At 43.8% G+C, this 17,291-nt stretch overlaps 1 protein-coding gene across 6 annotated transcripts in view; it reads right to left on the reverse strand.

The window, feature by feature from the left end:
- The window catches only part of KDSR (3-ketodihydrosphingosine reductase), a 38,921-nt gene that overhangs the window by 14,449 nt on the left and 7,181 nt on the right, over positions 1-17,291 (reverse strand). For 5 of the 6 annotated variants that reach the window (XM_007105111.4, XM_028480049.2, XM_028480051.2 and 2 more), the window contains exons 3-6: positions 16,496-16,552; positions 12,943-13,008; positions 12,655-12,750; positions 5,038-5,229 (exon numbers count right to left, since the gene is read on the reverse strand). In XM_007105111.4, the coding sequence (XP_007105173.1) occupies positions 5,038-5,229; positions 12,655-12,750; positions 12,943-13,008; positions 16,496-16,552 (411 nt within the window). Of the gene's footprint in view, positions 1-5,037; positions 5,230-11,225; positions 11,329-12,654; positions 12,751-12,942; positions 13,009-16,495; positions 16,553-17,291 lie in introns of those variants that run through there. The other variant, XM_028480053.2, reaches the window with a different exon arrangement.

Genomic DNA, 17,291 nt, shown 5'->3' on the forward strand with positions numbered 1-17,291 from the left:
CTCAACCACTGCGCCACCAGGGAAGCCCAACATGTGGCTTTTTTTCTCCCTACTTCCTTCGGTGAAGCACGGTCCTCAGGGCTGTGGAGGAGCCGCAGGGGCAGGAGAAGCACGTGGGCAGAAGAGCCTGGCCAGCCAGCCCAGGAAGTGCAAGAGCAGAGGACGGTGTCCCTGCTGGTTCGGTTCCAGGCACCTAGGGCGTGAGAGTGCATTCACTCAACCTCGCCGCGGGGACATGCAGCTTCCAGGCCGGCCGTGCCGGTAAATAGCTCGGGATTCGGGCCGCCAGCGAGGCTGATGAGAGAGCAATTCCTCTTCCACTTGTTTTAGCGACAGTGACTTTAAAAACTGTCTCCCACGGCCTTGCCCTTTGCTGTGCACAGACCAGAGAGAAACACCACCAAAAAAAGAGAAGCCAATAAGCAGTCATTAGACAGCCCACCCAAAGCCTGAAGCTGACTCTGCTCAGACGCGGTCGCTTCCGCGCTGCCCCACCTGCTCCCTCCCCGGCAATGACCCAGGACAGTGGTACTAAGCTAACGTAAGACAGGATGTCAAAGCAGTGTTTCTCAAAGTCAAGGTTATGGCTGAGCTTCCCAATGCTTAAAACAGCTTTCCAGAACAGCTTTTTCCCGGGTGGGCAGATTGTCAGGGTTGGGAGAAACCAGTCCAATCCCTTTCTGGGTACTGGTATCCCCGCTACAATCATGGAGCCAAATGACTCTCTCAACCTATGGCTGGATACCTCCAGTGGCTAGTAACCTAACCGCTGTATTTATTTATCCAACAAATACTTACTGCATTACTACTATGCCCTCGTGGAGCTTACAGTCCCCTGAAACTCTTGGTCAAATAATTTGTTAAAATCTATAGAAACTATATCTACAACCTTCCTTTAATAGACTAATCCCACAACCCCAGCAGAAAAGGACATGAGGTTAGTTTGGCTTCACTGGTTCTTGCTAAGACAAGTGCTGACTCCTCAAGACCACTTCGGCTAAGAATTTATAAGCCAGGACTTCGCTGATTCCCGTTTACGCAGCCCCTGTCTGCGTTTCCCTGTTCTGCTCACTGACCATTCTGTCTCCCCCACCGCTCTGCCCTAGTCCCATCCTGTTACCATTCCCGCCCTCCTACCTGGCCTCATTCTCAATCAGAAAGACGCCCACTTGCTCAAGACCTGGCTTATTACCAAATTATCTCACCTAAGGTGTGCTGTTCCTCTTTCCATCAAAGCAAAGGCATGGGGGCTGGAAAAAGGATTACAGCTGTTGACATGAAGCTCCAGAACTTCAGCTTCGGCTTACTTGTGGGCCATGGCGGGAAAAGACAGGGTTGGTGGGCGGGGCATGAGGCCAAGGGAAATAGAAAGGGGGACGCCTAGTTTTCTTTTACTTGGTCTCTGCTACCATATCTTTGGCTACACCCCACCTCAGAAGTCTGCTTTCCCAAAAGATCAACTTCTAAAATCTTTAAATGATGTATTTGTACCTAAAAGACTGAGTCAAAAAAGGATGACCAAAAAAAAAAAAGCCAACAAAGCATTCTTTCAAATTTAGTCATTGTATGTAAAACATTTCTAGGTTCAACTTTAGTCTGCGGGTCAAGGGCTGGGGTGGAGAGGAAGATTTAAGAGTTCATTAAACCAAAAAAGAATGATCAACAGCACTTAGAGTCTGACTAAGTCCAGAAGGTTTCATTCACAAAAACACAAACATCACCTTGGCCAAACAGACCAAATGATCCAGGTTTCAAAAACACCGGATAAGTTTGGATAAGTTTGTAAGGAAACAATTGTTTTGATGCAGGTTCTGCTATGAACAAACTAGATTTTGATTTTTTTTTTTTTTTTTTGCGGTACGCGGGCCTCTCACTGCTGTGGCCTCTCCCGTTGTGGCGCACAGGCTCCGGACGCGCAGGCTCAGCGGCCATGGCTCACGGGCCCAGCCGCTCCGCGGCACGTGGGATCCTCCCGGACCGGGGCACGAACCCGCGTCCCCTGCCTCGGCAGGCGGACTCTCAACCACTGCGCCACCAGGGAAGCCCAGATTTTGATTATTGAATTTACTTCCCCTCAAACCTACTTTCCATGTACATGTTTACTTTAGTTTTTTTTTTTAATAAATTATTTATTTTTGGCTGCGTTGGGTTTTCGTTGCTACGCGCGGGTTTTCTTCTGTTGCGGTGTGCGGGCTTCTCATTGCAGTGGCTTCTCTTGTTGTGGAGCACAGACTCTAGGCATGTGGGCTTCAGTAGTTGTGGCTCGCGGGCTCTCGAGCTCAGGCTCAGTAGTTGTGGCGCACGGGCTTAGTTGCTCCGCGGCATGTGGGATCTTCCCGCACCAGGGCTCAAACCTGTGCCCCCTGCATTGGCAGGTGGGTTCTTAACCACTGAGCCACCAGGGAAGTCCCTAGTTTCTGTTTATGTGAGGGCATTTTTAATGGAGTCCAAATACGGGGCGAAGTCAAGCTGACCAGCAAGTCCAGACCAGCCACTTGCAGCCTGTGAATCACGCGTGTCATCAGGAGGCTTCAGGGACTCGTCTGGACTAGCAGCTCCTGTCTTTTCCCTCTGCTTTATTAACATCTTCTTTCTACCCGAAATGAAACCAGGCCGCCCGGATCATACACTTTGTCTTAAATGAGTGAATCCTGAAGTCGTTCTGCGAGACAAGACTTGGGGACAAAAAGATCTCGTGCACAGACCTTTCAATTCCAAACTATCCCTTCTCCTACTGGGTTTCTGAGACCGACGTGAAGGGGTGAGGCAACGCCTGACCTGAATTATAGACACGTTACAGGGGCAGACAGGGAGCCAAAAGGCGGAACCAGAAGGCATGGCCTTTGTTACTATTTGTTACCATTTCTGTCACAAAGTAATGACGTGGCTCTGAGCAACCCAATGGCTTTACTGAAGACTCAGTTTTATTCTCTTGAAGGTGGCATAACAACATCTGCCTCGTATATTTCACAAAAATGTTATAAAAATAAGATGGTTATTCATAAAGGGACTTTTCAAAGTAAAAACTACAAAAGAAATACCGGCGTTCTTGTTGGAAATTTCACAGGCATACGTGCCCCATTGGCTAAGCATATATGACAATGACCTGTCATTGATTAAGAGTGTCAAGGACATTGATGACAACGAAATTTGTGGCTGGTTTCTTTGGGATGAGAACAGCACAGTCTACCAGTCCCTAAGTGGCAGGTGGGGATTCCGTCACTGACCCGAGAACACGTCTGCACTGCATTGCTCATCCAATATCTGGGCAGCGTGGCACTTTGCCAGGTACCATCAAGGGCTCTTCTAGGGGCTCTCTGAATCAGGGATCAGCAAGCTATGGCCCTTTGCCTGTTTTTACTGGCACACAGCCACACCCGTTCATTTAAACCTTGCACACGGCTGCTTTCCTGCTATCCCAAGAGATGTGAGTAGCTGCAATGGCACCATTTAGCCCTCAAAGGCTAAAATATTTACTCTCTGGCCCTTTACAGGAAAAACATTTATCCACCCTTAATCTTAATCATTAAATGGGATTCTCAAATCACACTCTTACTATAAGAGGACTGGCCACAGTGAAGTTTCCTGTGGGCTTCTTAACATCATGATGTAGTGTTATATTTCAGTATACAGCTGACCCTTGAACAACGTGGAGGTCAGGGGCGCTGACTCCCTGCGCAATCGAAATTCCACGTATAACTTTCCAGGAGGCCCTCCGTACCCACAGAGCTGCATCCACGGATTCAACCAACCTCAGATCGTGAGGTACTATAGTCTTTATGGAAAGAAATCCACAAATAAGTGGGCCTGCGCAGTTCAAACTTGTGATGTTCAAGGTCAACTGTATATAGAAACAGAAAGAATTTTACCTTAAAGTACATGATTTTGGAAAGATACGTGCGATGCTCTCTAAGCATCCCCATGTGACAACAGCGCAGAAGTCCACTTCACGCGGCTGAGGAGGAAGGTTATACACATCTGACAAGTGCTTATTTTATGCTAATCCTAACCACATCCTCCTTCCACAAGATGTTCTATGCAAAACACACTCACATTCATCAATATTTCTTTAGGATATTAAAATATAAGTACCAGGAAAGCCAAATGCAATTTTTAGTTTCTCATCTTTACAAACAAGGAAACTGAGATCAAGTTAAATGAATTTTTCTAAAAACTGAGAGCTACACAGTAGCTCTTTCTTCAAACACGTTAGTTTTATCAGTCAGTCATAAAGGACAGATCTTTTTGTTAAAGGAGGATCTTTAGAAATGTTAAAGAACAACAACAACAAAAAGTTAAAGAATCAAATATCTCACAAATACTCACACAGTATTAGGCCAGTAAAGGCACACCTCATTTTATTATGCTTTGCTTTACTGCGCTTTACAGATATTGCATGTTTTACAAGTTGAAGGTCTGTGACAACCCTGCACTGAGCAAGTCTATTGGCAACATTTTTCCAACAGCATTTGCTCATTTCGTGTTTCTAAGACACATTTTGGTAGTTCTCCCAATATTGCAAACTTTTTCATTATTATTATATTTGTTATGGTGATCTGAGATCAGTGATCTTTGATGTTATTACTAAGACTCACTAAAGGCTCAGATGATGGTTAACGTTTTTTAGCAGTAAAGTATTTTTTAATTAAGGAATGAATGTACATTGTTTCTTTAGACATAATGCTATGCACTCTTAATGGACCACAGGACTGTGTAAACATGGCTTTTATATGCACTGGGAAACCAAACAATTCACGTGACTCGCTTTATTGAGATATTCACTTTATTGCATGCGGAAGCGAACCCACAAAATCTCTGAGGTATGCCTGTAATGCTACGAAGATGTTAGTAGTGCTAACTGTGTATTAAATTTTTATGCAATGAAAAGCATGTTAACTGCAAAGTTCAGGGGTTGCGTCAATTCTCCTTCACTAATGCCAAATCTACAAATCTCTAATTTAATACAATGACACGTGTAAGGAAGTTACAAACTAAAGGGGAACATATATTGCTGGGCTGACTGAAGACAGCTCTTACCTCCATCTGCAAAGCCTCCGCCAGTCCCCTGATGGCAAACTTGGACGAAGAGTAGGCTGTGAAACCAAATAAGCCCAACTGCCCCGCCTGGGAGGACACGAAGACAATCCTGCCAACGCGGCGCTCCTTCATGGTGGTGATCACCGCTCGGCTGGGGTACACGCTGCCCAGGTAGTTGACGCTCATTAATCTCTGCAGGGAACAAAGAGGCCACGAGAATTAAGCAAGGTCAATGCCCCAAGGCTGCATCCCACGGGCTTCCTGCCTTCTCACCAAGTCTGAGCTCGTCAGTGGAGCCCAAGCGAGTGGGAGCTCAGCCGATCTGCTGCACGAATGAAGGCCTAATGATCCTGTAAGTGACCGTGACACACAGGACCTGCCACCGGGAGCCTATTTCAATCTAGCCTTACATTCTCACAACGACAGCACTTACATCTTTGCTGAAGACTGGTCAAAATTAGTCTTCTCCTTATAAAAAGTACACTGCATGTTGCAGGTAATACTTTCCGAGAAACAGTTTTGAGGAAAGAGCTTCTGAGTATTTCCAGCCCTATTAGTTCTAAGTGACAGAAAGACCCCAAAGAGACAAGGACCGGGGTTGACAGCAGGGACTGTGGTGGAAAGCCTGGGCTCTACCAGTTACTGCCTATTTCATGATGAACAGAAAAGTCAGACACTCTACTTATTTCCTCGGTGAAAACAGGGTTAATATGGGTGTGATCTCACAGGCCTGCAGCAAGGATTGAAAGAGGAAAACACAAGGCAAGCGCCTGCACAGCCCCTGACCTGCAGCAATTAATAAATGTCGGCTCTTATATTATGATGGGTAAGAACTCACAGAGGCACCAAGATCTACTTTCCCCTCATCCTGGGAACTCTTAAAAACCTTACATTTTCAACCTGAAAGTCTCAGGATACTGCATTACAATGTTTCTGTATTAAAAGTCTTGTAAAAATACTAGATCTATCACCATGTGAAACCAAACACTTCACTGGGAAACTTTAAGTCCATCATGAAGTGTTAACTCAACAGCATTAAGTAACTTTTAGAAACAATGACCAGAAACACCAGAAGGCCAGGGGGAAATACTTAGTTTTAAAAAAGCAGAGGGCAGACGGTATTTACACCGTGACTGCAGCTATTTTGAATATTAAATAAAAGTACACGTGCACAGGTACAAAAGCAAAGAAATGTAGAAAATTGTAAGTGACTACGTTAGGATTCTGGGATTCCCATTTTTTCCCCCCAAATGTTTTTTAATATCATTATACTGGTTTGACAAAAAAAGAAGGCATACTGAACCCATGTGTAAACCTTAGCTCCCTTCGGAGACCCCACTAAAATCTCAATAGAGATTTTTTTCAAGGTGAGAATCCACATGAGCAAAGAAAATAGCAGCAATGACATTTTGGAAGTTGAAAAGAATGACGAGTGAGAACTAACCTGGCAGAAAGCTGAATGCAAGGTGAGGAGCAGGTAAACTAAAAAGCAAGATTAAACCACAGAAGCCCCAAAAGGCTCAAGCAGCACCAAGTACCTCTGGGGGCAGGAGGGCAGGCGTGGGGCTGGAGGACAGGAGTGTGGACTAAGAGTCTGTTTAAAAAAGTCAGATAGGGCTTCCCTGGGAGCAGTGGTTGAGAGTCCGGCGTCCGGAGCCTGTGCTCCGCAACGGGAGAGGCCGCAGCAGTGAGAGGCCCGCGTACCGCAAAAAAAAAAAAAAGTCAGATAGACAAACCCACCCACCGTCATAATCAGAGATTTCAGTACCCCACTTTCAATAATTGACAGAACAAGCAGACACAAATCAGTAAGGAGATAGAAGACCTGAACAATGTTATCAGCCAACTGAACCTAATCAACACTGATCGAACACTCCATCCGAAACAGCACAATACCATCAACCCTCGGTATCCATGGACGATTGGTTTCAGGACCCTCCCCCCCGCCAGATACCAAAATCTGCAAATGCTCAAGTCCCTCATATAGAATGGCATGGTACAGTCAGCTGTCTGTATCCTCAGATATTGGGGGCTGACCCTATACATTCTTTGCAAGTGCACATGGAATGGCTATAAGATAAACTATATTCTGGGCTATAAAGCAAGTCTCAGTAAATTCAAAAGGATTCAACTCATACAAAGTATGTTTGCTGACCACAATGGAATTCAACTGGAAATCAAAAAGAGAAAGATTTCTGGAAAATCCCCCCAAAATTTAAAAACTAAGTAACACACTTCTAAATAACCCAAGGGTCAAAGTGAAAATGGAAAGGGAAATTATACAATATTTTTAGCTGAATGAAAATGAAAGTAGGGCTTATCAAAATTTGTAGGATGCTGCTAACGCAGAACTTAGGTGGAAATCCGTAGCACTAAATATCTGTGTTAGAAAAGGGAAAAAGCCTCAAATGACGACCTCAGCTTCTGCCTAAAGAAACTATAAAAAGAAGAGCAACTTAAAACAAAAGTAAGCAGAAAAAAAAAGAAATAATAAAAATAAAAGGAAATAAATGAAATAGAAAACAGAAAAAAACAACAGAAAAATCAATAAAGCCAAAAGCTGGTGGTTGAGAAGATGAACAAAATTGATAAATCTGTAGTCATACTGGTCAGGAAAGAGAAAGAACACAAATTATCAATATCAAAAATGAGAGAGGTGACCACTACAAACTCTACGGATGTTAACATACTAATAAGAGAATATGATGAATAACTTTTGTCAATAAATTCAACAACGTAGATGAAATGGACAAATTCCTTAAAAGAGACAAGCTACCAAAGGTCACTCCAAAAGCAATAGATAAGAAGATATAGATGTAGCCCTACATCTGTTAAAGAAACTAAAGTTAGAAACCTTCCCACAAAGGAAACCTCAGGCTTCACCGGTGAATTCTACCAAACCTTTAAAAAAGAATAAATCAATTCTACACAAATTCTTTCAGAGAACTGAAAAGGAGGGAATATTCCCCTACTCATGCTATGAGGCCACCCCGACCCTTAGACAAAACCAGAAAATAACACTACAAAACACTACAGCTAATATCCCTCAAGAACAAAGAAAGGATAATAATAATCACAACCAAGCCGCGTTTATCCCAGGAATGCAAGGTTGGAAACATTTGGAAACTAATCAATGTAATTCACCGTGTTAACAAACTAAAAAAGAAGAACTCTATGATCATCCCAATAGATGCAGAAAAAGCATCTGACAAAATTCAACATTCATTCCTTATAAAAACTCTCTGCAAACTAGGATAAACTACTAAACTTGATAAAGGGCATCTACCAAAAACAAAAAACAGGGAGTTCCCCGGCGGCCTAGTGGTTAGGATCCCGGGCTTTCACTGCTGTGGCCCTGGGTTCAACCCCTGGTCAGGGAACTGAGATCCTGTAAGCTGTGCAGTGCAGCAAAAAATAAAAAATAAAAAAAGAATTAAAAAAGAGAAAAAAAAACAAACTACAGCTAACATCATACTCACTTAATAGTAAAAGACTGAGTGCTTTCTCCCTAAGGTCAAGAACACGACAAGAATGTCTGTTTTCACCAACTTCTATTCAGCACTGTACTGGAAGTTCCAGCCCATGGAATAAGGGTATCCAGATGGGAATGGAAGAAGTAACACTTGCAGGTGACACGACCTTGGCTGTAGAACGTCCAGTGAGCGCTAGAATTAATAGATGAGTTCAGCAACACTGCACGATCAGTACACAAAAATCAACTGTATTTTTCTACATTGGCAATGAACCCTCAGAAACTGAAATGAAAAAACCATTTATACTAACATCAAAAAACATGAAATACTGAAAAACAACGTGCAAGACCCACACACTGAAAATTACAAAACACTGCTGAGAGATGAAAGAAAACTTAAGCTAAATAAATGTCGATGCATGTTATGTCATAAGGGTTAGAAGACTCAACAATATTAAGGTGTCAGTTCTCCCCAAATGGATCTACAGCAGCAGTGTAATCCCAATCAAAAACAACTCTCATTGGTATCTACAGGTAGACAAAACAAGATACAGGTCCAAGAACCCACAGAGAAAACCACTGAAAAGGAAAATTAAGAGAAGTGTGTTGGTGCCCCCAAGACCACCTCCAGCGTGGGCGATTCGCCGGAAGGTCTCACGGGACTCTGCACGCAGCTGTGCTCACGACTCAGGCCTATCACAGTGAAAGGACACAAAGCGAGACCAGCCAGGGCAAAAGGCTCACCGGCTCACGTCCAGAGGAAACCAGGAGCACGTTTCCACGAGTCCTCTCCCTGTGGAGCCGCACAGGACATGCTTAAATGAAGTCCCCCGGCCATGAGTCGTGACAGCACAAACTATTGCGTACCTGCGATTTACAGGCGTGTGAACTTCAGTAAAATTAAAATGAAGAAAACTCCAAACAAACCAAAGAACATAATTGAGATAGAATTCATCTTAAAGAAAAAGGAACTCTTATCCTCAGAAAATGCATCTAACGTGGTAGTGTGTGTTCGAACAGGGCGTGTCGGTGATAAGCCCACACCTGGACTTGACCAGAACAAGGCAAGTGACCAGACCGAGGTGGGAGACAGCAGAGGGGCGCGTGACGGCCTGCGAAGGGGACGCCCTCTGCAGCACGGTGGCCTCCTGCCTCCTCTCAGGGCAGCCAGGGGCGATGGCCAGAGACGGCGGGGCCCTCAGCAAACAATCCCTGGAACGAGGCCCTGTCACTGGAATAGAGCAACAGGTGTGGGGTTAACCAGCCTTCCTCTTTAAAGCCCAGTCCTTTCAGAGGCGAGGCTAATTCCAACACCCCCCGTCAGCTGCTTAAGCCCCTGCATCGTGCTGACCTCTGTTCTCCCCGCCCTCACGCCATGGTGACCCACGCCGGCACCTCCATCCACTTCCCAACATCACCAACCCTTGTCTCAATCACCCTGACAGTCCTAAAAGTCTCCTGACACAGCAGGCAGAAAGAGCCTCTAAAAGCTGCGATGCAGATCTCACTACTCCCTAGCCTGGCTTAAACCCCTTCAGGGGTTTCACCTGAAATCTAAAGTGGCCCCATCCCCCATGCCCAGGGCTCGGGCAGCTCTGGCCTCCTGGCCTCCTAGTCAAGCTCCTGGAGTTTGCCCGGCTCTTTCCACCCCGGGGCCCCTGCAGCCACTGGCTCTCCGGACTGGATCTCCTGCTTGGTATCTCTGCACCTGCCCTTCGGGTCACCCTCCACACTGTGTAAAGGAGCCTCCTCTTTTCCTTTCCTGTTTCCTTTCCCCCGAGGACCAATACTCAGCGCATCTGTAATCACACTGCTGCCCCGCTGGATCCCGCCTGGTCCGTCCCACCTGAGCTGGGCCAAGGCTTTTTTTCTCTTGCTCACCACAGCATCCCCGGGCCCTAGAATGACACTCGATTCACTAGAGGCTTTCTCGAATATTTGTGGGTTGAATGAATAAAAGACGAAGGACAGGGCTTCCCTGGTGGCGCAGCGGTTGAGAGTCGGCCTGCCGATGCAGGGGACGCGGGTTCGTGCCCCGGTCTGGGAAGATCCCACATGCCGCGGAGCGGCTGGGCCCGTGAGCCGTGGCCGCTGAGCCTGCGCGTCCGGAGCCTGTGCTCCGCCACGGGAGGGGCCACAGCGGTGAGAGGCCCGCGTACCACAAAAAAAAAAAATAAATTAAAAAAAATAAAAAAGACGAAGGACATTAATATTTACACACAGCTACCTTGAGCTAAGCATTATGCACCCAGTTATGCTACTTCATCCTCATAGCCCTGGGAGCCGTACGTCCCATTCACAGAGATGGAGGCTGAGGATGGAGGAAAACCTGAGGCCAGAAGGAAAAAGAACGGTTTGCCTGAGATCACAGTTAGTAAATGGTTAGACTTGAAACCAGTTGTGCTAAGATTTAAAACTGGTTTAGTCTGATGCCAAAGGCCAGCTTTTTTCCTACTGTCCCATGCCGCTGGGGACAGAACAACAAATAGTCTGTGTGCGTGGGTACTGGTGTGGGTGGGAAAGAAATCAATTGTTTTTCTAAACGAAAGTGAGAGAGAATGAGAGGCAGACAGACAGAAGGAAGGAGATAGTGTGATGGAGACTGAAGGTTGAGAATAAAGTGAGTTTTTTAAACAAGATTAGATTTGTGCTTTTTTTTAATATTTCAGCATGCTTCATATTCTATACATGTATTTTACCTCTTCCTTCATCTCACCTGCTTCACGTTTTCTCCTTGTCATCGATACTCACACACAGTCACCTGGTCTTTTCTTCTTTTTTTTGGCCATACCGAGTGGCACGCAGGATCTTAGTTCCCTGACCAGGGATCAAACCCGCACCCCCTGCAGTGGAAGCGCAGAGTCTTAACTACTGGACCGCCAGGGAAGCCCCACACAGTCACCTGGTCTTATACTCTTAGTTCCTTCTATTCTTCTCAGTTATAAATCCCCACAAATCATTCACTCCATTACCTTCGGACTTCCATCAGACACACAGATGGAAACAATCCCTCCCCTTCTGTCCCTGGACACACCCCGCTTCCTGAGGTCTTAGCTTTACAACTACGCATTTATTTATTACAGCCACATAACTACTTACACCTCGATCCTCTCTGCCGTCCACAGCCGGTCAAGGTGAGTCTGCTGATTCTCCCTTTATATCATCTTTCACACACACACACATGCACGCGCGCACACATACTCCTCTTTCACTGGCCACCTCTGAAGTCTTTCCCCTCATCATTTCATACCTAGACTACAACTATTTCCCCCAACTGATTTTTTACACAGCTGTTGAGATAATCTTCAAAATCTCCCTGTCAATACTTAGAGATAAAGGCATACAGGTCAAGACAACTATCCTTTATGCCGAGTTGATAAACGAGCCTTAAGACACTAGAGTCCCCGCTAAGGCATCCCCCTGCTTCCATCTCCATCTGGACTCGCCTAGCTCGCCTAATCCCAGAGTTTACGGTGCTTTCCCACAGTCCGCCAGAAGCAAGATGTCTAAACTGCTGCTCTTGGAGTCTCCTCTTCCATAAAAGGGGGATGCATTTTAACTTCACAGAACAAATCATTCAAAACCCATGGCTACCAGGAAGGCTCTAGAGACCAGTAAGAAAGAGATGGTTGATGCAATGTCAACAAAAGAAAAACATGTTCTGCACCTAAGAAAGACTTCAAATCTGATGTGCGTTTCTTTGGCTGACCTTTTTAAAAACATAAATATGAATATGACGCATTATCTTTGTCTCTTGGTTTCAAAACTCTAGAGTCTGCTCTTCACCTTTTTTGGGTTTTCATTGTTAAAAACACTGATACTTGACAAGAAAATCCAGCCTCTCTAGGCGTACAAAGAGCTCTCTTGATGATATGACCTCAATGAATCAACACAGTAATCTGCGTCAGGTTGGAGGTTTCATTCCCATTTTACAGCTGAGGAAACCAAGATCCAGAGACTTGTCTAAACTTCTAAGGCTGGATCGTCACTGTGACTAAAATCTTGTCCATCCTCTAGTTTTCTAAAGCTTCTGTTAAATCTGAACGCATTTCACCTATTTCATTCATAAAGACTTTAGCCAGGAATGAGTCCTCACTTTTAGTGCATGGGCTACCCCAATGAGGAAAAAACAAATTTTTACTTACTTCAAAAGTACTAACTTCAAGATCTTCAAATTTTCCTGCAAGTGACATTCCTGCACAGTTTACAAGCATGTCCACTGGGCCCAGTTTCTCCTGTGCCTGGAAAAATTTATCAGAGTGGGCATTAAGCAATAGAAAAAAAGAATCCCTTAGTAGCCAATCAATGCCAATAAATAAAATCTATAAAACTATTAAATCTACAAAGAAGATATGTCAACTCCAAGCCACACACCAAAATGGCAAACCAATCAAAAGGCGAGAGGATTAATTCCAATTAACCCAACCTCTTACTTGTTTTATGACATTCTCTACTTGGCTATAGTCTTGAGATACATCAACTGATATACAAAGCACCACCTGTTAGAAAGAGACAAAAATAATCAAAGTTACGCAGGGCTCTGAAACCACCTTTAAAAGAACTTTTTTTTTTTTTTTTTAATTAAAGGCAATTTTTTCCCAATAGATAAGGAGTCCAGTTTTGGAGGTACAGACTGCAGTAGGTGGAATAAAGAGATAAGTCAACAGGATCTACTCCCAGAAGCCTCCTTAGTCCAGCCGGGCTGGGAGGCTAAGCTGGTGGCATCATCTTACTAGGCCAAGGGCAGATCTGGGCCTGTGGGAGCCGAGGGGGAACCAAGTCGCATTTGGTTCACTCTGAGGTGTGCTTGAGGTCCCTGACTCTGGACCGACCTGCCATTTACAGATTTGCTAGATGCGGGGTCACCAAGCTGAGTCCAAGCCCACCTAGTACAAACCTGGCCATGTTTAGGGATGCATGCACAGCACAGAGGGACGGTGGGAAAAGCTCAGCCATTTAGTCTTTGAAAAGGAAGGGAGGGAGGGAGGGGAAAAGGGGGAAAAAGCATGTATCTCGGTGCTTACTTTGTTTGGGGAATGTATGTATTTATTTATCTATCTATTTAGTTATTTATTTGGCTGCACTGGGTCTCAGTTGCGGCATGCGGGATCTTTTTTAGTCGCGGCATGCATGCGGGATCTAGTTCTCTCACCAGGGATTGAACCCGGGCCCCCTGCATTGGGAGGGTGGAGTCTTAGCCACTGGACCACCAGGGGAGTCCCTCGGTGCTTACTTTGATAGAAATTTATGAAATAGAAATTAAGAACACTAATGGGGGCAGTGAGCTACTGTTGTAACTTTCCTTTTCAGACAATGTTTTCAAATCAGAGCTTAGGCCTCTGACACAGGAAATGTTCTACGTTCCCAGGGAGGTCACTGAGAGAAGCAGAAGGGTGTCTGCAGTTTCTCAGCCTTTCCATGGTTTCCTCCCTGTTGAGACTGGCCGCCAAGCTAAGAGGAAGACAGAGCGTGTGTGTACGGAAGGGCGCACACACCCACGATATGCACTCAGGGGCAGTTGCAAGTCCAAGGCCGTGTGATGTGGTGGGAAGAACAGGCACGGCACTGGGGAAGCCGGGGTTCCAATCCTGTCCCTTCATTCACCAGCTGAGAGGAAACCGAGACGTCTGCAGTGGTCTCACCTGTAGAGTAACAGTGTCACAGGCTAGTGACGAGCAAGATCCCTTCCAGCTCTAAGAAGCCACGATGTGAGAAGTGAGGCCAAAGGGTTGGATAAAAAGAGCCCCGTTGCCTTAGGACTGATACATCAGGCAGGAAGTTGTATTTAATGCAAGAAGGAACCCCATCCTAATGGTCTAAATTCCTATGAAAAGGAAACAAGCCCCTTCGCAAACGTAACCTGGAATATTCCAGACTAGCTGGCTTGTCCTTGAATTGTATCCCATCATCATACAGAAGACATTTTTTTAAAAAGAGAGTAGGACTCATACAATTAATTTTAAACATGCCTTTTCATACAGTATTAGATCATCTACTGTGAATAAAACCTATACCACAGGTCGGTGACAGTTCAAAAAAAATGTTTACAATCTACCAGGAAAAAGAATGCCCCCAGGGCACTGCTTTTGCTAAGAGGAGTAACAAGCCAGCTCTGGGCCCAGTGGCAGGATCAGGCTCCCACTTGCCCAGCCCAGCTCGGATGATCTTCGCCTTCCTTGATGTGCAAGTCAAGAACTTTCCACATGACCTGAAGCCTTCTGATAGATGAAGGAGTGGGAATAATGAGGAAGAAGCCCGGAGCAGAGATGGTGCTGGCAGCAGGCGTGACTGGCCTTCCGCCAGGACATTTCAGATCTGTGGTTCTGGATGATGTTTCATCCTCTATCAGAAGTTACAGGGATATTTAAAAAAACAAAAAACTGGGGAGATTTGCTGAGCTGGCAGCTTTGCAATGTTTGTGGGCTTCAGAGAAGGAGATACAGGCAGAGGTACTAGAGAAAAACTCACATACGTGCACAAAGAGAGATGGATGAGGATTTTTATGTGCAGCACAGAATGCAAAAAAAAAAAAAATACAAATAGCCAACAAGAGGCAACAGATTAAATAAACTCTGGGGTACTCAATATTATGCCACAGCAGTTTTAAAAGATGAGGCCGACTTATTTATATTGACATGCAAAGTTCTCTAATATATTCTTGTGGGAAGAAAAGAGGCAATTAAAACTACAGTGAAACACCATTTAAAACTCATCAGAAAGGCAAAAATTAGAAAGTCTGCCAATACCAAGTGTTGGCAAAGAGTCAACGACGACTACTGGTGAGAATGTAAACACTTTGGTGATGCATACGCTCAACTCAGCAATTCCATTTCTAGGTATATTGTATTCTTGCACAAGTGCACAAAGAGATAAACTTTAGTAATAGCAAGAAACAAAGCAAACTAACAAAAAAACTGGAAACCTAAGTATCCACCAACAGTAGAACTGATGAATGGAAGGTAGTCTATACATACAAGAAAACACTAGACAGCAGGAAAAAAAAAAAAAAGAATGAACCACTACTTTATGCAGCAACAGAGAGGAATTTGAACAATAGTGTTAGGTGAAGAAATAAAGTTGCATGAGAGTACACAAAGAATGATGTCATATAAACCTAGAGAGAGAAAGCAGGGTAGTGATTGCCTAGGGCTAGGAGGGGGTTGGGAGAGAACAAGGAGGGACTGTTAATGAATATGGACTTTCTTTATGGGATGATGAAAGTATTCTACAATTGATTCTGGTGATAACTGTGCAACTTTGTGGATAAGCTAAAAACCACTGAACTGTACACCTTAAATCAGTGAATTTTATGGTATGTGAATTATATCTCAATAAAGCTATCAAAATAAGAATGATGCCATAAAGTTCAAAAAGAAGCAGAAGTAAACAATACTCTTCTTAGCATCACATGCATTTATGGTCAAATTATTTTTAAAAAGCAATGGAAGAAGTAACACAAAAATCAAGTTGGGGGTTGCCTCTAGGAATGAGACAGGAAGATGAGGCTGATAGGGGGAACAGAGGAGCCTTCAGGAGCCCTGGTAAATGCCATTTCTTAAGCTGGTGATGAGTGTGTGGCTATCAATTTATTATTATGTTTTATACTAAAATACATATTGTATATATATACATACCATTTTATTCATCAAAAAATTCCACAACCAAAAAAAAATTTTAATACCTCCTTCCCCTTAAGTTAATTTAAATAAATAATTGAAATGAAATAATTTTCTAGGAAAGCATTCTGTTATTTGATCATTTGTGTGTGTATGTGTGTTAGAGTCTATACATTGTTTTTGGTAATAACATGAAATCCTAGACAACTCAAATAATTTCATCTTTTTAAAGACAGCCTAATATGTATTTTAATTCGGAAAAGCTTATGTGCTTTCAATGAACTATTCACAGTTGAAGTACCTCTTCTTTTCCTCTGCAAACCTGTGTTGATTAGTATAGAAAATGCGTCATGAGGACAGTGATTTTTACCTGTTTATCATTAATAGAGTGTTTTTCGATTTCTTTCTTTGCCTGCAACAGTTTGTCCTGAAAGTAACAGAGAACAATTAGTTCTACTGATTGTCTATTTGTCCACTTGTCTGTTTAAAAGGAGAGAAAAAGCAATTAGTTGTACAAGGATTTATTAAATGCCAAAAAACACGCAGGACAGCACCCATATTGCAGACACATTGCAGCTATGGTGGACACATAGCTGTAAAGTATGCTGAGCTATGGCTAAGTGAAAGCAAGTTTTTAAATTCATTGCAGAGAAAGAATAATAAAAATTAATGAACCTCAAAATCCCTATTATCAGTATTAATTGCTAAGGGTCACCCTATCAATTCTAATAAATGTTTTAATTTGACGTTTCTTAGATATGAAACAAGAACAACCGTACTGATATGCAGTGCTTCCCAAACTTAAGGGTACACGTGATTCCATGCCAAGAATGCTTTCCTACGAGACCGTCCAATGTTTTTCTCCTCTACTAAAAAGGAAATATAGTCAAAATCAGTTTTTAGACGGACTAGGTAAACCTATGCCTGGATACTTTCAAAGATACTCTGTGGACAAGCAAAGCTAACCCATGTAATTGTGTAATTCTTCCAAGGTCTCAATTCTGCTTGTTTTAATCATTTTCAAGAAGACAGAGATCGGTTTACAGTGCCTTAATTTGCTATAAAAGCTGAAATTTAAATACATCATGACAGCAAAAAAGAACAAAAGGAGGGGGGAATCCTTCTGAAAGACAAGTGGGTTTTCTAAACAAGAATGTGCCTCTAAT

The sequence above is a fragment of the Physeter macrocephalus genome, chromosome 19 (genome assembly GCF_002837175.3).
Source record: "Physeter macrocephalus isolate SW-GA chromosome 19, ASM283717v5, whole genome shotgun sequence".
NCBI classification, from domain to species: Eukaryota; Metazoa; Chordata; class Mammalia; order Artiodactyla; family Physeteridae; genus Physeter; species Physeter macrocephalus.